Source organism: Rhea americana, unplaced genomic scaffold (genome assembly GCF_003343005.1).
Source record: "Rhea americana isolate MKP2758 unplaced genomic scaffold, rheAme1 scaffold_2, whole genome shotgun sequence".
Classification (NCBI taxonomy): Eukaryota; Metazoa; Chordata; class Aves; order Rheiformes; family Rheidae; genus Rhea; species Rhea americana.
The window spans coordinates 322,526-347,675 of NW_028186149.1; the positions used below are offsets into that span (position 1 = coordinate 322,526).

Sequence of the window (25,150 nt, forward strand, 5' to 3'; positions counted from 1 at the left end):
TCTTTTTTCCCCTAAGTTAGGTGATAACAAAATTTTTTTTTTTTTTTTTGCTCACAGACTCACAGAGAAGCCAGAGCAGCTGCTAGTGCTGCACTGCCAGTGTGAAAGTAAAACCATTTTAAATCCCACAGTAACCTTGAACATGAATCTGAGAGAGGCAGTGCAGGCATCAACATTGTTGTGAACCACTGCATTCTCCAGAGGGGAAAAGGGAGAGGGCTTCACCCTAGCCAAGCAGTTGAGGACACAGTGAGTCGGCCTTAAACTCCCCAGTACACCCTGACAGACACCAGACCTAGGAGCCTGCAGAGCAAAGGCCACTCTCTGCGCTCCACTCCCCCAGCACCAACAGCATGTTTGGCTCTCTCCTGCTCTCACATGCTACACCAGACTCCTGCTAACCATTATCCCCTTCCCCTCTCCCACTTCCCCCCTACTCCTCCCCACTGCCTCAGTGCAACTAGATCAAGATTTCCTGTACTCCTGTCTCATGGTCGGTCTTATCTTTATGAGCAGCAATGACTGATAACGCTCGGCTCCATCCCTGCAGCCTTCAGCTGAATTATCCTCAGCATGATGAGAGTTTCAGATAGTCTTTGGCAGCTCAGCCAGCCATGGAGCACAAGCAAATGGAGGCCTCAAACTGCACCAGCCCAGACAGGGTTTTTAAAAGGCACTTCCCTGGCCTCAGGGAGAATCCTGCAGAACTAGAGCGGCTCATCCAGGATGTGGCAGCTCTAGTGCTTTCCATATATCTTATTCATATTTTAATCATGATGAAACAATATACTGGCCCTTAGTTATGTTCTCAGAAATCACCACCATATTTTTGTAAAGCTTTCAGAAATAATTCAGCTTAYGGCAAACTTCAGCATGGAAAAGTTCACCCAAATTGTTAAGGTTTGGCAAAATTCTGTCCTACTAAAAACTGATTTCAGAATGGGAAATGCTTTTTTTGTCTAATCCTCAGCAGCTCCACCAGTTTCGCCTATGTAATCCATAAAACTATTCCAAGTTTAGCTTCTCAAAGAATAGTAGGATTTTGCTTTGATTTTTTGGCAATACTTCAAAAATATAAATTTTCTGGAGAAATTGAAACAGATTAAAAATGCCACCTTGCATGGTCACTGTTGTGAGTATTGTAGGGTCCCAGTTTATCACACAAAATAATCTTCAACATTTCCAGTTTTGATAGTTTTTACAGCAATGCTCTTCATTAAAAAAAAAAAAGTGGTCATTCAAAACTTATTTTCTAACAATCTGTTTCAACAGAAGTGTGCAGCCAGCCTTTGCTTACCTCCTAGTGGGAGAAGTCTCCAGTGGCTCCATCCCAATTTCACACCTTCACAAAACTCCTTCAGCCTAGACCAATCTTGTCTTCACTCAAATGCATAGCACCACCAACACCATCACACACACATGCCACATGCCTTCTAGTGAGTTTGTCTGGGACTCTTTTGCATCCCTGCAGCCAAAGAACCCAGAAAAGCCAGCAGTGTTGGCTTTTTATAGAGGGCGCATCAGTATCACAGAGTAAGGTGGGAAAATATTCCTTTCCTCATGACCTGAGCTGGTTCCAAGATTYGATCTGGAGAAATAACCTTAGAAGTGGTATAGCTATTAAAATGAAGGGCTACACAGTTTCTTACTGCAGATCATATTCATGGGTGGATGAGCTTCCTCCTGCCTGTACAAATTCCTTCCCTGTGTAGTTCTGCAACGTAGTCATGGTGACATGTTCTTATCATATTGCCCTCCCTGGCCACGAAAATAAGCCTACCACACACCCATCTGATTTCACCAGGAGCTCCAGCAAATGATGTCAGAGAGAAAATATCATCTGTGCATACAAACACCGAMGAAAATTTCAGCAACCAGGCAAATTAAGCTAAAATACCTGAGAGATATAATGACTCTTCACTGCCTCTGCAGATAAGCCGTTTCCAACCTCTTCAGGTTTGRACACTGAGTTTTGGGGAACCTGCTTCCGATATGATCTTTGAAGCTGTAGCTCATTTCTGCCTGTGATTAAAAACAAACATACATCCTGGTGATAATGCTGCTCATTCAGGGAAACAAAGAAGGCGGCAGAAAGGGGAAAAAAAAACTAGTTGGTGTTCCCTAGAGAGGCAACAAAATGTGTCCACAAAAGGGTTAAGCTACAAGACCAAAAGTCTGAGTTATCTGGAAAAAATAAATAAAATCAAATGGATAGTAAAGCCTATTTCCTCCAAGCTAATACAATTAAAGAAATTATCAAAAGAACATGTGTCTGGGGATGGACTGAATGATGCTCTGAGAGATGAAGTAAACAGGATGAACAAGCTCTGTGCCAAGAGCAGCTGAACCCTGTCTGGTGCTCCTTCTCCCTTCTTAACACCTGCTAAGTGGAGTTGTCATTCACCCTTCCCTACCAGCACTCCTGTCCCACTGGGCTTCCCTCTCGCCATTACCCAAAACAAGGGTGGAATCCCAAATTCTTCCCTTTCCCCCCACACACAGACTGCCCAGATGTGTGCAACAACCATGGCTTCCATGTTCCCTGCATCATCTCACTTTTCAAGAAGGAGGCAAAAAGTGGCAAACAATTTGATAAGGAAGCTGATGGCCACCTGATGAATGAGTCATTTTGTGAACCATGATTTTATGACTAAAAATGAAACTAATCAAACATTTGTGGCTCTGAAAGACTGATACGGGATGATCCCAGGCAAGAGAGAGAGGCAAGAGAGAAAGGCAACCCCTTACCACCCAACTTCAGTTACTTGTTTCTACTGAAGGATCCAATTCCAGAAAAACATGAGAAGAAAACATCCCATTTTCCCACTTCCTTTCCCTGGTGCTACATCCTCTCTCAAGATTTTTTATTATAAAAATTATTTGCAAGAAAGAAAAACCTAAGCCTTTAAAAATAAATAAATAAATAAATTAAAAAAACTTCAGAAAGAAAATCCATGACAGTAGAAAAAGATGAAATCTGTTCAATCTGCAATGAAAATTTAAAGGTTTACTGGAGCTTTTCCAGTCTAGATTACTGCTTCAGAATAATCTTGAYCAGAATTTCAAACACAACGTCCCCATTTTCCCCCGTCTTCTTTCCCATGAACAGTATGATTTTGTGGGATCAGGCTGGCATCTGACACACTTACACTCCTTCCCAAATCTGACCTTTCCAGCCCATGAAAGCAGGAATGATCAAAAAAACAGTAATTCTCAAGAGCTTTGGTCTAGTTTCACTCCAGTCCAAATTCCTGGCTCTGGCTGGATCCTGCCTGCTGTGTATATATCTCTGGGCTCAGATCATGGCAAAATTTATGAGTGTGCTTAAGGTTACTCCAGGGAATAACAACATCCTTTTCATACAGCAAAGCAGCAGGCACCTAGCAGTAAAGAGACAAGCACCTAGCACATGCATTTGTAAGGATGAGACACTGTTAGAAAAAAAAAACTCAAACGTTAAATGTGCATAACTGGAAATTCAGGTCTCATGATCTCAGTTCACTGCTACATCAGGTGTCCCTTATGTCAACATCCATTTCAGCACAATTCAATTATAAGATTTTCATTAGCTAAATCTGTCCTAATAGCTTAGCATAAACTTCTTATAAAGAAGGATCCTGTACAGCAGCCGACTGGAAAAATCTTTAGCATTGTCAGATTACTAGGTTTATTTATGCACTAGCTTATGGACTCCTGCCCACTGTTCTGCCAGATGACTGCTCCTTGCCTACAGTAATAACATCTATTTTTCCTACAATTTATTTCCCATTTCCAACATGGTTTATGACAGTCTGGGCAGCTGGAAAGGGGGCAGCACAGCAAACCTAATGGGAGCTCACTGCGCAGAGCTGTGCTTGGGGTCCTGCTGTCTGCTGCTTCCAAGCACTTCCTACATCGGAGGAGCAGAGCTCTCAGTGCTGTCTGCGCTCCTCAATTCTGMCAGCCGAGCTTGCCTTCAGCAGCTGCTGTCGACCAGCAGCAACTCGCAAMACCATGGAGAGCAGGCACACTCTCCTTCTAACTGCTGCTGTTTGCTTTCTCTTTAAAGGTGAGTGATTCTTAATTTGCTTATGCTTTGTTGATGAAGGGGGAATTAAAGAGGTGAATAGTAGATGGCTTTGTGCAATTTAATTTTAGTGAGTGTTGAAGCTTACTCCRGGCTAGCGAATGAAATATACATTCCTAGGACAGCTTTTTCTCCTAGGCTTTTTAAAATTTTTTCTTTTTAAAGTAGTAACAAGTTAAGCAGTCCTGATCTGAGATGCCAAACACAACCACAAAGCTATTTTAACATTAAGAAGAGAAAGTTCTGTATATGTAAAGATTTAATCTTACATACTGGAGAGCACAGAAGGACCAAAAGAAAGAGACAGTATTAAATAGCTTCAAATGTGTGCTGTGAACACTGCACCTTATCTCTGTAGATAYAGAGAACACTGAAGCATTTAAATAAATATCCATTAATTCACTTATTGTCTAGATACAGTGGACGCTAGATTTAATTATTGTACTGTGGACATGTATAAAGGCTGACAGTTTGGAAGGGACTGTAATAAAGATCTATCTTAAAACYGTTTAGCTAAAAGATTATAGAGCATTTATTCCAAAAAATCTTGATCTGAGAGATACACCTCATAAATATGAGATATCAATAAACAAGAGCAAGGGTAGCTGTTAAAAAGCTATTTCCCCAAAAGCATGAAAGAAGGGTGTGCATTCTTAAATTAGCAAGTTCGCTTGAGTGACTTCACTAACCTGAAAATAAAATTGGTATCCAAATGTTTTTAGCTAAATACAGTTTGACAYGCGAGGACCCTCTTGTCTTAGGCTGAGCAGGCTCTTGTAAAGATCAGAAAGTATCGTCAGCTTTGTGACACAGTGCAGATCAGTCACACACTTTGCTTCCTTTCTCTTTATCTACTGAAAAACAGCAAAATCTATGAAAAATGAATGTACGTCTTTGCAATTATCTGCAGTTTTATATCTGTGTTTCAAAGGAGTCATACGGTTTTTTTTAACAGACTTCAGTTCTGCGCTTTTGCCAAATTCATATACAGTGTCATCCATAAAGGCAAAAAAAAAAAGAAGTTTTTTTTTCCCCCAATTAAAATGCTGGAGGATATTTTGTCCAGAAGAGATTTCAAGAGAAAGTGCCCGAGAAAGAAAAGACCATCAGCTTCTGGATACTATCCAGTTCTCAAGATATTCACTGCTTGGCTCTGGGAGTAAAAAGATAGTTTGAAATGTGGACTCTCTCACAACTCATCCCAAAACAGCTGAAATAGGTTATGCTTTAAAACAATTTCAATTTGCAGCTTCTTCATCAACCACAAGGTACCATAGGCAGCAGAACCAGCAACAAAATAGACAGTAGGAGTATACTGCAGACAGAAATTATTTAGAAGAATAAATGGGTTATTAGCAGGCATTCTCTTTGGATATAACTTTGAATGTGATGGTTAAACAATTTTAATTACTGATTTCACATTTTAACAAATGGGCTGTTATCATCACTATAACCACGCAACCACGACTCAGRCTAGAAAGCAGCGTCATCATTTTCCTGCGAACTCTCATATTGCAAAACGTTCTGCCTCAGTTTGCCCAGTTAATTTTCCCCTTCTCCCACTCCATGCTCTGGGAGCTCCGACAGATTGGGGGGGGGGGAAGGCCTGCGAGGGGAAAGCAATCGCATGCCTCCAGTTTCACTGATACCCTCGAACTGCAACGCAGTCTGCCATGGTGGGCTCTCTCTGCAGAGAGGCATAGGGAAGAAAATAAAGAAGGACTGGGGCGTTTTATCGCCTTCCTTCTCCCAGCCCTGAGCAAACGTCAGGAATGAGACAGGAGCGCGCAGCCACSCGGGTGGGCCGGCGGCAGCCTGGGCCTGCGCCTGGCCTCGGCCCCTGCCGCGCGCTCCCCGCCACGCCGTCTCCTCTCGCGGCAGGCTGCGGGGGCTCCGAGGCCGAGCACCGCCTCTACAACGCCCTGTTCGAGAACTACAACCAGTTCGTGAGGCCGGTGAGGAACGTCTCGGAGCCGGTCATCATCCAGTTCGAGGTGTCCATGTCCCAGCTGGTGAAGGTGGTGAGTAGCGGGCGGCAGCGGGCGGCGCGGAGAGCCCCRCAGCGCCGCCCGACGCCTCCCTCTTTTCCAGGATGAAGTGAACCAGATCATGGAAACCAACTTGTGGCTGAAGCACGTGAGTAGCGCTCACGCCCAGCGCGGCTGCCGCCCACTGACCCCACCCTGAGCAGCGGTTCTCCCTGCTCCCGGCGGCGCCGGGCTTCCCCCCCCCCCCGCGGGCGCGCAGCGACAGCAGGGCGCAGCCACGGCCCCAACGGACGCGGTAACGGACGCGGTAACGGACGCGGGCAGCAGCCGCGCGCAGCCCCCTCAGCGGCGCCTCAGCCGCGAGGCGCCTTCCTGCCCCTCCCCCCGCGGCGCCGTGTGGCGCCTTCCCGCCCTTTTCTCCCCCCCCCCCATTACTTTTCCTGGAAGACAGGTGCTGTAGTATTAAAATACCCAAACCTAGAGCATCCTAAGGCAATGGCTGGTAAAAGAACAGAAAGGCAAAGAAAAAAAAATGACCGTATTGTATTCCTGTTTCTGCTCTTCTGCATGTCTAGGGTCCTGTCATGTCATTTCCTCTTTCACCTTTTATTTCCAATATAAAAATTCCTGAGACAGGCACCTACATGTACATCTAAGTCATATCTAGACCAGTGGGCACCCAATCTCCATGGTATCCATAAACCACACGTACATGTTTGTTAAAGAAACATCTAGTCATTATAGTATACAAAATAAAACAACCCTAAGAGCAGCACTTAGTTTGAGCCTAGCCCATGTCATTGCAATTTCTTCCCAAACCTAACGCAGACTCGCTTCTTGCACAATTAGATCTGGAACGATTATAAGCTTCGCTGGAATCCAGTGGACTACGGAGGTTCTGAATTCATCCGAGTGCCATCCGGCCAGATCTGGAAGCCAGATATTGTTTTATATAACAAGTAAGACTCTTGCATGTTTATCTTAATCCAGGGGAAAAAAAAGTGATGTTGTTGTTTTTTTAAAAAATCCTCTTTGCTCCGCTCACTGAAGAAGCCTGCTTTTCCACACACCTGTGTCCCACATCCCCCTCACAGCTGTACACACCTGTATGTCACCTACGGCAAGAGCCGGCTCCTGCCCTTCACCAGCTTCCACCTATACCGCTTTTCTTTTTGTTGTTGGTTTTTGTTTGTTTGTTTGTTTGTTTTAACACCGTCTACAAGGGAGGTGACAAGAAGTTCCCTTACCGTAGAAATTCTTGTCTGTGGTTCAGCCCTTTAACTGAAAGTTAATTCTAGCTTTTTAAGCAGTTAATCACAATTCTACACCTATGCAACAACAGCACTGACATACAAAAGCTCAGGTATGACGTGCTTTGGATGTTTGCTTCCAAGACTGTGAAATGCCAAACCATTACTAAATGGATCCCTCTGCTACGTCAGGAAGCTGCTCTCAGTGAAATGGGCTAAGCTACGTTAATCCAAAACAGGCTATGGACTGACCAATAGTTCACCATCGTCCTGTCCTACCTGTGGTCAGCTAATTCTAAGAACTTAAATTACCTCTGTAATTTTACTTTTTCATATGAACAAATGAAATTGGCATATGGTTCTTACATGAAAGTGATCAGGATAGCAATGTGGGATATAAAAACCCTCACCAAACACACCCCTTACACAAAGATACATTCCAACTCTAATCCATCTCTCCTTACTTACTACTGTCCCTGCCCACAAAAGGGGTGGAAATGCCAGTATTGCAGGTATCCTCTTGTCAATCGTCAGGGTCTGAGGTACTTGAGCTCACATTTGCTCCTTGGAGTATTGATTGCATCAAGTCATAGAGGAAAATATTTCCCTTCACATCATCCATGGTAAATTTATAAATTTATACAACTGTTCAATTAAGCTTATCTATACAAATCTATGACAGCGACTGACTCAATCCTGTACATGCTATTCAGCTCCACGTTAACATGTAATTGCTGACTTTCAAAAACAAAGATTTTGTAAATATGATCTCATTATATGAAATTAAAAGGAATAGTTGCATTCTGTTTTTTTTTTTCTTTTTTCTTTTTTGCTTTACAGTGCAGTTGGAGATTTCCAGGTTGATGACAAGACAAAGGCCCTACTGAAATACACAGGTGATGTGACCTGGATACCTCCGGCTATATTTAAAAGCTCATGTAAAATAGATGTAACCTACTTCCCTTTTGACTATCAGAACTGCACCATGAAGTTTGGTTCCTGGTCTTACGATAAAGCCAAAATTGACTTAGTTTTAATTGGCTCTACAATGAACCTGAAAGATTACTGGGAGAGTGGAGAATGGGCTATTATTAAAGCTCCTGGGTATAAACATGACATCAAGTACAACTGTTGTGAAGAGATATATCCAGACATCACATATTCTCTTTACATTAGGCGCTTACCTTTATTTTACACTATCAACATGATTATTCCATGTCTGCTGATATCTTTTCTGACTGTCTTAGTTTTCTATTTGCCTTCAGACTGTGGTGAGAAGGTGACACTCTGCATATCGGTACTTTTATCTTTAACAGTGTTCCTTCTCGTTATCACAGAAACCATACCTTCTACTTCTCTGGTAATTCCACTGATTGGGGAATACCTCCTTTTCACCATGATATTTGTAACTCTATCTATTGTCATTACGGTATTTGTACTTAATGTGCACTACAGAACACCCAAGACACACACAATGCCAGTGTGGGTTAGAACCATCTTCCTGAACTTACTTCCCAGGATCATGTTTATGACAAGGCCTGCCAGTGACGAAGAGAATAATCAGAAGCCAAAACCATTTTACACTACTGAGTTTTCACATTTAAACTGCTTCAACAGTTCTGAAACCAAATGCTGCAAAGATGGCTTTGTATGTCAAGATACAACATGCAGCTGTTGTCAGTATCAACGAATGAAGTTCTCAGATTTCAGTGGCAATCTCACAAGAAGTTCAAGCTCTGAATCTGTAGATCCGCTGCTTTCATTTTCAGTTCTGTCACCAGAAATGAGAGATGCTATTGAAAGTGTTAAATACATTGCAGAAAATATGAAAATGCAGAACGAAGCAAAAGAGGTAAGAACATATTTTACCACCATTACTCAGACTGCCGACACCATTTACCATTACACATGGTAGAACTGTTTGGTAAGAGAAGACTGCCCCCCCCCCCAAAAAAAAAAAAAAAAAAAAGTGGACAACATAGACCATTGTTTTATACAATTAAATTACATAAACTGCATTACAAATTAAGTAAACAGTTGATCTGGGGAGCAGCTATGTTGTACTACGTTCTGCTTGCTGATGATGCATAGCCAGTGAAACATGTCTCAGTAACCACTGCCAGGGAAGCATAGCTGAGTAGCCTCCTACAGGATTTGCAGTTAGGATTTCCAAATTACAGTCTTAATAGTGGAATCTGCCAACTCTATGGCGTTTAGAAAGTTGCATCCTCCCTCCCACAGTTAACCATCAATTAAGAGGCAAAGAATTTGTCTTTCACAGCACCAGTGTCATCTCCCATAACACTACATCTTGATGCAATTAAAAAGGGAAAAGTTTTGTTATCACTGCTTCTCAAACATTCTAAGAAGAAYAGTCACATCACAACAATCTTCATCGAATTTAAATCCTATGCAGCATGACACTTAAGGTTTTTTTTTCTTTTTTTTTTTAAGTCTGCCTTAACTCAAAAGAACAAGTTCTAAACTAAAATGTTTAAAATTTCAAAAACAAACAAAAAAGCATTATTCATTTCATATTAGCCTACCTGGGGAAAAAATAAGTCAAAATTGAAATTGTAATTACAGAGTAACTAAAATTATCATCTACCATTTTTCTACTAACATGCAATATATATACTACTTCAGTGTCACTCTTGTTATAACATCCTCTGAAAAAATACAATAAAAACAAACATGTTCTTGGAAATTTGGTTCCACATGGAAGGTAAGAAGATGAATTTTACATCATGCATGAGACTCATTAAATTCCAGTACCACTTAAGAAGTTAAAACATTAACATACCAAATTATCATATCAATTAACTTCTGTCTTCTCATATACTGCTTAAGGACCAGTAGGAGCAGTCTGTTTCAATTGCAGTAGGATTTACATTCTCAGTCAGGTTTGTCCAGATTATCTTCTTCTTAACTTCTAGGACTGGCATACAGAAGAGAGACTATCTCATGAGGTCCAGTGTCTTGGTGAACAACTTAATTGTATTTCGAGAGCTATTTCTGGCTTTACAAATAGCCTATTCAAATAAAGCTTCTTCAAGGTGAATTAATTTGTCTACAAAAACACTGGTATTAAAAACACTGGTATTAAAATTGTGCATATATTAAAGGCAATCTGTATTTGGGGGAAAAAAACTACATTCATTATATGAAGTGATCTTAGTGTTAATGCAAGTTTTTGATCTAATAAACATGCCTAGTTTCTATTTGATCTGTTTATTTTTCAGATTCAGGATGACTGGAAATATGTTGCCATGGTCATTGATCGCATTTTTCTATGGGTTTTTGTCCTGGTATGTATTCTAGGAACAGCAGGATTGTTTTTACAACCTTTGATGGCTGGAGATGAAATGTAAAAATTCAAAATGATACCTTACAAAAATGAAACTTTTGCCAACCAACCTCTTTTCCTCTGCATCTGATGTCTTTTGTATGCATTTCATTAGTAGAATAAGGATCTTTCTTAGCTTCAACTTTGCTTGACCAAGGCGGCTCTACTAAAAATGTGAAAAGTTTATTCTGAGCTGTTATGCCAGCTGATCTCAAGGTGATATGCTTTAGGATATGCTTTAGGCTTGCCAGCTACTCTTTGTAATAACTGGTAAAGATGTAGGTAGTACATTAAAATTTATAGGAATAGTTTAAAACTAGTTTGATAAAGAAACTGATAACTACGTAGGTAGTCTGAAGTTTGAGACAATCTCAATACTTGAGCTACCAGATTTGTTTCCAGGAGTCTGGTGCTAAGTCTTTTCATGCTGCGACAGGTTCTTCTGGGAGTAAGTTCATAATTAGTTCAGTGACTGTTCCCACAAAAATGAAGGAATTTAGGAAGCTTATCTACTGAATTGTTAGAATGGAGAACATTGCCACCTGGTGTATAAACAATGATTCAAATTATGGGAGGAAAGGACCTTGGGCAGGATTATTTAGGAAAGGAAAATGAATGTGATTAATAGATTATAATGATGATAAAGCAGCCAGAATATAAACTCTGTGCATCAGCATATTTTCACTATATAAAAAGACTGTCAGAAAAACATCAAGCTATTCAGACCTAATAATGTTTTAAACTGTATACAAATAAAACACAGTAATATGCAGTCAGGGGGTTATGCAAAGGATCAAAATACTGTAGGATAGTTTGGATATGGAAGCATCTTGCCACAGCAAAGTGCTTTATTATGTGGGAAGGCAGGCAGATACAAAGCATTCCTGTGAAGTATGCTAAAAAATTGCTTCTTAGGCATACATTTTTTTTTGTCTGTGACTACAGATGTTTTGAATGCATGAATAAACAGTACAACAAAATACTGTAATGAGAAAACGTTTTGTAAAGTTATGAACTGTTTCCAGTTATGCCAAACTGGAAACTTTTTGGAAATACAGTGGTATCAAAGTGGTGTAACATTTATGAAAATAAAGAGAATCAAGCTGTTGAAAGTTGTGATTTTTTTCATTTATTTTGACCAAGTGACAAAAGCTATATAAGGTAGCACTAGCAACCATTCAGCACATTCACCAACCAGTTACGTAAGTCCACACTTCTGAGTCTATTGAAAATTATTTTGGTTTGGATACACCTGAGGATGAGCTGAAGACCCTAAGGATTCTACTGTCAGCTGTTTTATCCATATATTCCATGATCAGCTTATAGAAATGAAAGAATTTAATTACAAAAAATTGTAGTTATTAGTATAAAGGTTCAGACTGCATTGGTCAATATGCTGCTAATCTACAGCCATAATTTTGTGAGGGGAAAATAGATGCCGGGGAGGAGTTAGAAACATATCACTAATCTATACCTTTACTTATCTTACTTCCTGTTTGGGTAAGAGTAAACTTTTGTAAGTAATTCAAACCCCAGCGAGAACTAAAAAATAAACTTTGTATTTGAAGGGGAAATAATGTATCTGAAGTAATTTTCGCAGTTTCCACACACACACAGTGATTGATGCACTGGTATATCTTAATAATATTGAGAAAGGCAATGTTATGATATTAGTGTATTAAATCAGACCAGTTTTCACTGCAAGTTCACCTTTAAAATGAATTATAATGAGGAAACACTGATATCTTATGGTAGATGTAACTGTGTAATTGAAGAAGAGTAACTCACTTTTCAGTCTTAAGTATTTGTAAATTGAACAAAAAATGTCAGACTGTATCATTTCCCTGCCTGTGAGCCTTAAAAAGCCACAYAAAAACAAAAACATCTTACAGGTGGAACAATTTGAAATAAATATTCAATTATTTGTAAGTTATGACATAAGCAAACAGCATTATAGTCACTACAATGCCAAACAATTCTTATTTTAAAGGAGATTAAAAAAATAGACAAATATACATAATGTTTTTCGAAGTCCATAACTACTCTAACTTACTATTACTAAAGATTTATATGAAATTTTCATATAGACATGAATGTTGTTTTTAATATAACTATTTAAATAAACAAAAACTTTCCAAGCTTTGTTCTTGTTTGCCTTACTATATTAGCCCTGAAGGATACAACTGTTACGAAATACATTGTCAGAAACTTAAGCATATGGAAACTCCCATTTATTTTAGTGTTTGTTATGAAAAATGTAACTTTTCTTTAAGAAAGGTGGCACTGTAATGAATTTATATTCTGTAAATACTAAATTTAAATTTGTATTTTCATAAAATGATTAAAAAGTCACAATACAAGCATACCTACTTGTCAATACTCTCAGAAAAGAGAAAGTAGGGAAAGTTATCTGTGGGAAGTCCTTGCTATTCAAATTTATGTATGATCCAATAAGTGAGAGGACTATCACACTAGTTTTACAAATTCACTGTAAACAAATATGTAAAAAAATATCAACAATATTTGGTTACACAGTCTGAATTTTCAAATTATTTCCTTCAGAAAGGCATTCCCCAAATTCCTGGTAACCATGCTACAAACTTAATTTTGAGAAGCAAAGTTAGAGATGGGATATGTTTGCGAATAAGTATCAAGTTACTTATCAAGAATAAGGAAATCTGAATGTTCTGGCCTATTAGAACACTTGTGCAACCTGGGCAAGTCATTTAAGTGTATTTGCTTCCCTTTCCAAAACTGATAATGAGTGATTAATATGCACATATTCCCTAAGTATTTTAAGGTTTACTATGTTAGGGGTTCATATTAGTATTCTAGAATTAAAGTTTTAAGTTTAACATAAAATTTTGCAAAAAATTTCACTGAAAATTTATGAAGGCAACATGCAGTCATATCGCTATTTATATATTGATGCTTATATTATTATTTTTAAATTTCTGTAGAAATCTTACACTGACAACACATTCAAAAGGACTTATGCCAATAAAAATCCTCCTTTGCATACTCTAATAATAGAAAGAAGCAACTCCATTGCATAAGTATTTGCAAATATTTAATACTCAGTATAATACTTTACATAGCAATTTAATAATTGGTCTACAATGATCCTCTTTAAAAAACTTTAAATTCTTGTATTTCTTAGTAGGTGTTAGAGTATATTTTTTGACATACCATACATGCAAGTGTTYGAGAAGGTCCTCTTGATTCTGAACAGATTTAGAAGTGAATTAGTAGATTAGCACTAAGCAAATCAACTTCCTCATGTCCTAGGTGCCATGTTTTAACATACTATCATTTTCTGTTCTTGGTTTTTTTTTTCATTCTATCGGAAACACACCTACAAAGAACTTGCATGGAAACAGAGCTACTATGGACCTTTTCAGAACCATGTCAGCTGGAGGCAGATCCAAAAATATTTTATGTATTCGTACTTCCTATGTGCATAGGTACTATTATATTTGCCCATTTATGAATAACAGGAATAAATAACACAAGTGATCCAATTACTGAAACCAGAAGAAAAGTCCATAAGAACATTCGATCAAGCACCTGAGCAATAAATTTCCAGTCTTCAACAACCTAAAAAACAAAGAATACAAGAGTTGTTCAGTGTCTGTGAGAACAATAAGAACAGTATCCAACTCCTCATTTCTTATTCAGATACCCTACAGTACACATTCTTCAACTAGGCCAATTTAATAACCCCCTTTTTATATAAATCTTCTGTAATTACACTGTGAGCTAGTGCAGGAATGCACTTCCCTTTGTGAGGACTAGTTAACTACAACACAAATACTAGATTTCAATACAGTAACTGACCATGAAGAGTACTGATCATCCTCAACTACACAGAGAAGAAATCGGTATGCATTTTGTAATATACTGGAAGCTTTAGGATTCAGGCCATAACCTCATTWTAACGTAAAATTTCCAGACATTAAAAACAAAAACAAAACAAAAGAAAAAAAAAGAAGAAAGAAAAAAAACACAGACAATAACTGTTGTGTCAAACTTCAGACTGTGAAGCTACTACTGCATGGAATTACACACTAAGGAGAGAACACTCACAGTACTTGCAAGACTGTTTTCCTTTTTGATAGAATTATTCAYGTCAATACAGTTTTGCATATACAGCCAATATAATTGTACATTAAAACACTGCTAAGCTACTGCCTTAAGTATGAACTGATGCTACCTGTATGAAGCAGTAGACTTGGGAGATAAGAGGTAGTTAGATCAACTGTAGTTTTTATTTATAACAGTTAGACCTGAAAACCTTACTTTTTTCTGCAATTAAAGCTTGCACTTTTAAGGCCAAATAATGAGACACACTCAGCTGTTTATTTAGCTCTGAGGTTTAGTCTTCCGGTATATTTATTTACAATACAATCATAATATTGTCCTTCTCTGTTCTTCTGCCAGAAACACTATCTTAACATAATGTGTATCAGCCAGTAATTATAACATTTTAGTAAAGAATGTAACGAATACAATTTATCAGTAGCAACTTAGTAGTGTGCAGTGGTAAAAAGAAGGCCACCAGAACTGATGTAGCACATTTTCAAGTGTGAAGTTATTTAAATGTATCATTGCTAGATGCAAATTTAAATACTCTTACAAACTCAAAGCTTACAAAAGGCAAAGAACCTTCCCAAACAAAACTCTGTTAATTCAACACAAGGGAACCCTGCCAACCAAGAGCCCTAGATCACAGCACCTCCCGTGTAAAAAACAAAATACAGATCACCTCTCCTGTCACTCACAGACAAACAGAGCAAGTCCATTAAGAGAAGGAAAAACAACCCTGCCATTTACAGGAAAATACATATTTAATAGCATACTATTCTATATATGCTTTACAGAAAATGCAATGCAGGATGTAAGATGCTGTTTTAACMCTGCATCAGATACAATTAATCAAAATCTCATCTGGACCCCTTGTGATAATTAGTATCACAGGAGAGGCCTGCAAAGCTGCATTAGAGGAGCTAGCAWGGGAGAACAGGTTATCAGCAACCAGAAACTTTTGCAAATGATCATTTCTGCATTGAGATAGATTAGAATAATCTGAGGCCTTGCCATCAGAAACAGATGGCAGCATCATGAGATCAGACAACAAACTTCTGTATTTCCAAGTAGGTCTGAAAGCAGTGGTTGGGTCTCTGAGGCACCCTTAGARTTCGCTAGCTTAAAAAGCAAGGGAAAAAAAATATTCAAAATGCTCTTACTTGAATGTTTAAGGAAAGGACAGTTCAACATAGTCTGATATAATTTAAAGGCATAATAATAGTGATAGAAGGGATAATAGTGATAGATGACTCAAGAGATCATCTAGCCCCTGTTTGATCTCAGCACAAAATGAATAATATATGGCAACAGCCTGTATTTAATGTAATTCATGGTATTTAAAAACTGTTGCTCTCTTCTAGAGGTAAGTTCAAATTTWAAGTAACCCACRGATTGTACAAATATCAGGCTGATACAGTAAAATGTCTCAGTATTGCACCATACTTGCACTTATTTCCAGTGAATAATTACATGGCTGACAGTGAAGTACAAGAACTGGAAACCCTAGCATACATTTAATACGAGACTGCATACAGACAATCTAAACTGTTATTTGGTTCTCCATTTTCTGATTTTAGAAAACAAGTGTAATATGATTAATGAACCCACCTCACGAACTTCATTCTCCTTCATGACATGCCTTGTAATGTAGCGGATAGAATCTAGAGCTGCTTTCAAGGTGTTCCTAGATGATTCTGATCCACTGATATTGACTGTTTCCTCCTTCTGAGCAAAATATCTGTCTACATGACTTCTCATGCAAAGCAGCTTAGGAAGTCTGTGAAGAAATATCTTGCGGACCCAAGGTGCCATAGCATTGTGTGTAGATGAAGACCGATGGTGAATATTGATAGCAAAAACTGTTATCACAATGGACAATGTCACAAATATCATAGTAAACACCAAGTACTCTCCTATAAGCGGAATAACTTTAGAAGATGAGGGAATAATCTCTTCAATAACAAGAAGAAAAACAGTCAAAGAAACCAATACTGAAGTGCAAAGGGAAATTTTTTCACCTTCATTTGAAGGAAGATAGAAGACGAGAACAGTTAAAAATGAGAGTCCTATACAGGGAATAATGAGAAACAACGTGTAAAAAAGTGGCAAACGTCTAATTATAAATGAGTATGTAATAAATGGATACCAGCAGCATCCATCAGTTCTATTTCCTTTGCTCCCTGTTGCAGTCACTATTTCCCATTCTCCGTTATCAAAGAAATCTCTCTTGTCAACATCATAATCTTCTAGAATTATATCAACCTGTGAGCCATCGTAAGTCCAGGAACCAAACTTCATAGAGCAATTTTGAAGGTCAAAGGGGAAGAAGGTTACATCAATAGTACAGGAACTTTTGTAGTTTGCTGGTGGAGTCCAAGCAATGGTACCATCATATTTTACCACAGTTTTTGTAGATGTTCCCTCAAAACGTCCATCTGCACTAAAAGAAGAGATACATGCATGCAATTACAATGTGTTAGCTATTTTATATATAAATATATGTATACAAACATACATATTCAAGAGAAAATAGCTTCACTTAAGGCTTCATCGAGTATTTTTATTAGTCATTTTAGCTGCTTATCCTTTCTCCCCCTTCACAGCCAAAATTTTACATTTGTGTTCATATCCCACTTCTTTTCAATCTGAATGTCACACAGGTAAATAGCTTTGGAAGAGTGAAGAACATTTGTGAGTCCCGAGAAAGTCTGTGCAAGCTTCTGAGGTCCTCACGATTTAAGCAAGAAATTGAAAAAAAACAAAATAACAACAAAATTCTGACCTTCACAGCACAACCTGTAGTTTGTATTGGTAATACACCGGAAACACTTTGTAATTTGGACAAATTACACTAAATGAAGAATAAAAAAGAAAAAAATCAGCTGAGAAGATACCTGTGTGCCACCTCCAAACTTAAGTTTTTAATCTTTATAATCCCAACGTTTTCCTCAGGTGTCCTACCATCACTGTACAGACATTGAAGTTGAACAGAAAAGTTCACTCAAAATGTATTCTGCTGTGAATTGTTACTTCCCCACAAAACTTAAAGCCAAATGAACTTAATTTTAAATCCATGAATACAATTCACAACAGTACAGATGAGATGCTCCCATCCCATCACTCTGCCTTATTAGTTTGTACCCARCATTGTGCAAGACACTGCCTTCTCRTTAACAAAGTTTTCATGAGGAAGTGAAAAAAAACTTTTCAAAGACTAGAAATTCCATACAGAAGCAAAACAAAGCAAAATACTTCAGCATGTAACAAAGCAACAACAACAACAAAAAATCAATCTGCATTTTGGAGTCATATTGTAAAGCCTTCCCATATATTCTTAGCTCTACTTAATGTGTACACATAATTCATCCAATGAGTCCCTTCTACAAGCAAGCTGGGTAGTGAAGTTAGAGAAAGTACATGTATTTTACATGAAAAGATTAAAATCTTACTTGTCATACAAAACAATATCTGGAATCCAAATAGAATCTGATGGGACACGAATAGATGTTATTCCAGCATAGTCCTCAGGATTCCACCTTAATTTTACATCTATCCATTCCTATAGACACATGGAGATGCAGAAATTGATTTGAGCACGGCAAGACTGGATGAAAATATATATAAATTTTGAGTACAACAGTACATTAGCTGAATAGATGTCTACTTATCTCATTCAGTGTTTACTTTTTGTTGTAAGAGCCATTTGACAGTATTTCTACGTAGAACTTAAAATATTAAAATCCATTTTCAGTTTAGGTTTACGTAAGTAAAAGCTATTACAAGTAGAAACAACCAAATTTTAAAAGGCTGATTCTGAATGAACTCCAAGGAGTTTCGAAGCTTAAAAGAAACTATCTAAACTTTCTAGTCAAAGCTAACAAACAAAAAACATATTGCAGCTCTCATGACATACTCCTTCCTTGTTTCAGCAGCAGCACCAAAATAACACCAATAAAAACATGTTATTATTTTGGTATTATTATATCTGAATAAAAGCTCAAGAGGAAAAAATGCAAGTGTTAAAGAGTTTAAATATATATTCTGTTTTAAGTTTAAACACACATTCCGGTCAGTTCTTACTTAATTTGAACTGGTTTGACTGCCACRCATTCCTGCAGAAACTATTAAAAGAGGATACAAAACGTTATCATCCACATATTCCCATTTTGTATTTTCTGGGTAGTCTAAAAAATTTCTTCTGAAAAGAAATGCCTGAACTTATGTGAAAGTTACCAGGGAAAAAGGGAATGAGGAGCAGCTTGGGAACAAAGGAAGTAGCCAGAATCTTCTGTTGATATTCTGCACCTACCTGCTTCAACCAAACATTTGTCGTCATTAATTGATTTTTCTCGTCCTATAAAACAAAGTATATCTTATTAAAAAAAAATTTTCTAGCACATTCATTGTAACTAACTGCTTTAATTCAAATAGGTCTTTAATTTAAAATATAAAAAGCAATTCTAAAAGCATTCCAATCCTTGATAAATATATTTACACGAACACTTTGTAAACTTACAACCACAAACAAGTATGTAGTCCTACTGTTTTTCTGTGGAAATATAAAAGAATAACCAACCTGTGGTGGAAAAAAAAATCTTCTTATGGCTATAAACAGTGAATTCAACTTGAAATTAATATTTTAAAGCAAGTAAGTTTTAGAAAAAATGTCAAATTAATCTCTTTAATATTACAGGTTATGTCAAGAGATAATCTTAATTTCTATGGAAGTGACATATTTGAAGGCTTTCAGCTTTTTGTAACTTATGGGGAGAAAAGGGCAGTATTTGCAAGTGTTCCTGAATTTTACAGAAATGAGACTAGTATGCATTTTTTGCATTCAATAAACAAATAAAATCTCAATTCCCTAACCTTATTATGAATTTCACTCTTTTCACTGTAAACTTTACTAAATCTTGTGCAACTCAACTAAGAGTTGCTTGTTTTCTCAGCCACCTTTTCTTTTCTTCACTTCAACTTCTTTATGCTCCCATCTACAACACATTTTTTATTATGTTGATAATCATTTTACAGGTTTAACTACTGTGTTTAAATAAAGAGATGAACAACTATTTCATACGATATTATGTTGCTTTTTACTATTCCAGAATCCTATGAATTAGAGGAAAAAAGTATATAACATACATACCACATCTACCAGCTGAGAGATTGCAAGACCAAACTTTATTTTTATTGTATCATTCAACCGTTCCACTGGACGAACCCATTTTTGATAGTCTTGAAATAAATGTTTAAACAAACGATCTTCGCTTTTAGCAATAAAAGAAGGTTCAGATATACCTACACAACAAAAGAATATTGTTAATATTGATTTAAATTAATAGAGTATAACAGTATTTCTATGTCCAAACAGCTACAGCTTTGCTTATACAGAATTAAATTTCTCRTCCTCTTTTCTCTGGAAGCATGGTCGAGGTCTTGGAAGGAGAATTTTGTAAAATTACCTTTTCTTCCTTAGTATTGCCATACAACCATCTCACACTGCTGTAATCTAAGGCCTAAGAACATAAAAATAATTTTAGGAATAATAAGACAAAAAGCACTTGTCATATACCTGGTGCCATGTAATTACGGAAATCTAGAAATAAAAGCTTAGCAAGATGAGGGAGTGTGGTTATATCACTCTAAACCAAGATGGCGCTGAATAACGGTACCTGCATCCTCACTATAGGGATCTTTAGCATATTGTAACTGATGAGGCATTGTGTAACTTGGGCTCCTGTTTGATACACCAGTATCTTCATGTTTTATACATTATTTCTTCTAATGTTTATGTGCTAACTTCTGGGATGCATAAGCTTTGCAGTAGTTCTACAATGCAATGTGGAAAAATCCTGTACTTAACTAGAAAGATGTTTTCCAGTCAATACAACGCTAGAATAAGTAGATGTTACACTGGAAGTTTAGCACATATAGTTAAACAGCAGTATGTAGTCAGTTATTTCATTTTCAGTTACACATCCCTTGAATAAGTACAGATAACATTTTATTCCTGCTTTCTGTGCCACAATTTGACTGCACGTTCAACTGCAGCTATTCCAAGTCTGAAGAACATTTTGTCCTCAAGAAGGCATCGAAACAAGGTAGTTGCTAAACAAATGCTGTCATAAAATACAAATATTGACCTAACTTCATCTCTGATAGTGCCAATGCAAGTGAAACAGGTGGAGACTCAGGACCAGGGTCCTGATAAGCATCTTATCTTATGTGAAAGAGATCCTTGCTTAGAACTCCACTGAGACCGTCCTGACTTTTCATCAACCCATCCTCAGTATTAGTGAGCTTTCATGGTCAACCTCAAAAGAAGCAGGCCTATCACTTCTGCCTTTGTCTCAGCTCGTTAATATTACAGGCTGTGATAAGCATTTGGSATTTTTATTCTTAGAGATTGTATCCACTGTTATGTAGATGTGAACTAAAAGACTTGCTGATTTTATTTCCTGTTTCATGTCTGCAGTAGACAGGAACAATTCCAAAATCAGTGAGAATACAAAAATATACACTTTACAGTCACCAGCCCAAGCCTTCAAGTTTCTGTTCCCACCTTTCTCACTGAGCCTTTCCCAAGAATCTTTATGTTGAAATTGTGAGTCTGTGATTTAAAGAAAATCTTAGCAAAAAATATGCTTGACAGCATTGTTTCCAATTGTTTTGTTACAAAATCCACAATACATTTTGATCRAGCAAGAAATTATTCATTCATCACAAGGTGGCAAGGATGTATGTTGTTTTAAATAGTGGAAACATCTGCTTTTTTCCTCTCAGCATAAAATACTGCATTTTTGCAGTATATTGCAGCAATGTGCACTACACACTGAAAATCATGCAAGTCTGCACCAAAACGTAACCAAGGACCAAATATAGGCCAAATGATCACTGAAAAGCTGCAATTACTTCTTTAAAATTAACATACCACAAGTTATGTAGTGAAAATTTTAGATACAGGACTTTAGAASGGGAACTTTAGATCAGAAAAGAAGGCAACTGCATCTTCTAATGTAGAAATAGTAGTTATGCTCTTTTGGAAACAAAAAAATATTAGAAAGGAGTCTTTTAAAAGGGTAGCACCAGCACTTCTCTCAGCTTTTATAAAGGATCGCTTCCTTGATGTTTTGCTAATGTCAGCCTGGGACTTGTGCTTTTCAATGGTGGAAATAACTAATTACGCAGACGCTATCTCTACATTGCATTGCCATACCTTACATGTGTTAGTTTGCCTTCGCAATGCAATGCCCTACTTGCAAGCATTAGTCTGTGATTAAGACACAAACTATTACAGCAGCTTCTTAAAGAGGTACAAATGCAAGTTAATACCCTGAGCATAGAATTGCCCAAAATTCTAGTGACACACACACAAATATGAATGCCACTGGATTAACTGGCATGTACATATAGCACAGGAGATTATGTACAAGACTTTAAATCTCCAGCTCCACAATTATGAAACTCAGAGCCTGGCAGAAGATTACCTCGCTCATATGGGAGACAATGAGAACATACATCTCACAGATACACATGCTAAAGCTTCTGATGATTTAGATCTGATGAGAACAGTGATGAAAACAGGTAATTCCTTAGCAGAGGAGGGTGGCAAGGGAGAGAGGAGGAAATGATGTGAAACTAGGTGGAAACAAGAATTCTCAAAAATGTTAGTTACATAAAAAGCTACATCAAAGGTCAGGCTGTTTTGTGTTCTAGAGGTCATATTTACTACTCAGATGTTGCAGCAAAGTCAGAAMTGCGGTGGGTACTGGTACCAGTGGTATAAAACAAAGTTTAGACTGTATGACTCAGGGATAAAACAACTTGCTACATATATACTTCTGGCAACACTGGAATTGTGAGCAGGTGTACTATTTCAGCTTAGGAGTCCACCTGCATTAGCAACAGAAAACATCCACATAAAAAGAACCACATCCTACTATCGACCAAGGTGTGCGCTCCTTCTTCAGGACCTCTAAAACTGAAAGTATTTTCATCTAAGCCAAGACAGCACCTATGGTCCTCCAGAGCTCAAAGAAACTGGAGACAAATTGATGATCCGGAACAGCCAAAATTTTTATACTGCTTACCAAGAACTGGAAACTAGAAGCCTTATTTTATCTCCCGAGAGAAAGGAGCACAYGGTAGAGCTTTGAGAAAAAGCACTGCAGATGGAGAAACACAAGGTAAAGAGCAGCTGGAGCTAGAAAAGAGATTTGTAAATTGCCCTAAAAGATACCACATCAAGCAACTTCCTTTAGCTTGCGGAATTCAATAAAACCTAATCTTTTACCAATACATTCTCACTTAAGGATATCAGTAGATACTGATACCCAAATGCCAAGTTTAAGGTTTCTTTATTGTGAGAACGTATGCAAAATATAATATAACCTGAATAACAGGAGAAGGACAAACCTAAAGGTATAAGGAGAGAAGAGGACAAAAAGATAAATTAGTTGATAAGTAAACTAAAAGAGAACAACTTTCAGCAGAGGCAGTAGGTAAGAGCTGAATAAGGCCACTACCTCCAGAAGCAGCACAAGCCGCACACATCCCCTAGAAGAGAATGGCTTTGAAAGGGTCTCYAGCTCCCAGACAGAAGTCAGAGCAACCATCGAAGACCTGAATACATGCTCCAGACAAAAATTTCTACTACTCACTGATAAGATTTAAAGAGACTGAAACCTGTGAGGAAAAAGACCTAACAATTACTATAGACAGTCTACCAGATAGAGTAAACCAAACTAGAAAGATGTTAACGATCATCTTTTTAATGTAGATTTAAAATATGATGGCGTTATATAAGCAAATGGCATGACCTATCTAGAAACTGTGTTCACTAACAGCATCCACCTAAAAAAAGATACAGCAGAAATAGAAAAGCACCAGAGAAGGGCATAAAGAGATTAAAACCAGAGAGAGTCATCCATATGAGGAGAGATTGAGAAGATTATTTTGTTTGGAGAAGAGTGAATTTAGTGAACATAACAGAAGTAGATAAAGTAGTGAATGGTACGTGCAGAAGGTCACTCATAGTTTTTAATCTTTCTCATAAAAGAGGGTAAAGTGAACAAAATAAAAGTAACAATTAAAAGCAGTATAAACAATTACTATAAGAAGTCCATATCATAAATATTCAGTGAATCAGAGATTATTAGAAATCTAAGAGGACTAAAATTTTATAATTGTCYGGGATTACTAAACTATCACTTATGTCAGGTACCATCATACTTGCACAGAGTATCAGTTCTCATTATTTCAATGCAATCTGCAAAATCTATCTCAGAATTTTATCAACAGCTTAATATTTTCAATTTGCTGCAGTGACTTGGTTAACATCATTTATGCCATTGATTTRAATGAACCTAAACTAGTCCTAAGTGGGTGCAACGACTGCAGTGTAGACAACTAAGACAGGCACAGAAGTTTTAGTTTGCTCCCATTTGTTGGGGGGCTCGGCGACAGCAGTGGCCATTCTGCTGCGCAGATGAGAAAGGGATCTGCATTTACAGATCCCGCGGGGGGAACGAGCCACCTGCCATTAACTGACTTTTCCATTAAATTTTACAGCAGGAGCGAAAGCAGAACATAGTTTAAAGAAATGGATGAGCAGAAGAGGTGCATCAGGAGGATCCCTTTTCCCTCCAAATCCTAACATACACCAACACACTGCATGTTCCTGTTGCATGTCAGATCAGGGCTGGGTTTTAAGACTGTCGACCCTTTCCTTTCAGAGGACAATTCTGTTTACACTGTATTTCTTTCATTCACAAACGCCTAGCAAACTAGGGTTCTCAGAGAGGTATTATCTGTGCACTCCCTACAACGTAGTTTCTTTCTGTTTCAAGTTTGTTGACACCTGGATTTTGTAATAGCAAAGACTTGATGAGCAACATACAATGTACCAGTTCCAGTGCATATATAAAAACACTTAAGATGTAAGAATTGCTCCCAAAGACCATTCAAATTCGAGCCTGTAGGACAAATACACAGCAACAGACTGTGTTACACACAGACACATACAGAAGTTATCTTCACAGCTATTGGGTTAAAGTATATTTATTTTTAATGAAGTCTTCAGTTCAACAAACCTGCATCAGTCACGGAATAATTCCTGTTCCTGTCTGTAACTACAGAGCGAGTGTGTAGATTTGCCATGTCTTGCTTTTAAAATATACTTAAAATGAATCCTTCCTGAAGACACAACTTAATTTTCCTATGCCTGTATCCCTATTTCCCAAGTTGTGCATGGTTTTTTGTATATTTCAGCTTAATGTTTCATAGATACTTGATTTCTGTATTAGCATTAATGACATTTCCCTTTTATAGTTACAATTCTGATTTTCTTTTCTCTCTTTTTTTTTTTTGGGGGGGGGGTACAATTTGAGAATATCCAGCTGCATAGCTACTTTCT

General features: G+C 37.7%; 2 protein-coding genes across 2 annotated transcripts in view; one reads left to right on the forward strand and one right to left on the reverse strand.

Moving 5' to 3' along the window:
• The first annotated feature begins 3,906 nt into the window (after nucleotides 1-3,906).
• On the forward strand, nucleotides 3,907-11,719 carry CHRNA3 (cholinergic receptor nicotinic alpha 3 subunit). The gene is made up of 6 exons (XM_085303233.1): nucleotides 3,907-4,048; nucleotides 5,948-6,087; nucleotides 6,158-6,202; nucleotides 6,904-7,013; nucleotides 8,145-9,156; nucleotides 10,547-11,719. The coding sequence occupies exons 1-6, from the start codon at nucleotides 3,994-3,996 to the stop codon at nucleotides 10,673-10,675; spliced, it is 1,491 nt and encodes a 496-aa protein (XP_085159359.1). The 5' UTR covers nucleotides 3,907-3,993; the 3' UTR covers nucleotides 10,676-11,719.
• A 1,832-nt stretch (nucleotides 11,720-13,551) lies between these two features.
• CHRNA5 (cholinergic receptor nicotinic alpha 5 subunit) overlaps nucleotides 13,552-25,150 on the reverse strand; it is a 19,898-nt gene continuing 8,299 nt past the window's right edge. The window contains exons 3-7 of the mRNA XM_085303646.1: nucleotides 19,883-20,034; nucleotides 19,046-19,090; nucleotides 18,186-18,295; nucleotides 16,345-17,176; nucleotides 13,552-14,247 (exon numbers count right to left, since the gene is read on the reverse strand). Of these exons, the coding sequence (XP_085159772.1) occupies nucleotides 14,086-14,247; nucleotides 16,345-17,176; nucleotides 18,186-18,295; nucleotides 19,046-19,090; nucleotides 19,883-20,034 (1,301 nt within the window). The 3' untranslated portion in view covers nucleotides 13,552-14,085. The remainder of the gene's footprint in view (nucleotides 14,248-16,344; nucleotides 17,177-18,185; nucleotides 18,296-19,045; nucleotides 19,091-19,882; nucleotides 20,035-25,150) is intronic.

What these genes read in the sequence shown, in the direction of transcription:
- CHRNA3 (XM_085303233.1), top strand. Translation starts at nt 3,994, where the DNA reads ATGGAGAGCAGGCACACTCTCCTTCTAACTGCTGCTGTTTGCTTTCTC. An exon ending in TGTTTGCTTTCTCTTTAAAG is followed by an intron (nt 4,049 to 5,947) that starts GTGAGTGATTCT and finishes CTCTCGCGGCAG; the next exon opens with GCTGCGGGGGCTCCGAGGCC. An exon ending in CCAACTTGTGGCTGAAGCAC is followed by an intron (nt 6,203 to 6,903) that starts GTGAGTAGCGCT and finishes TTGCACAATTAG; the next exon opens with ATCTGGAACGATTATAAGCT.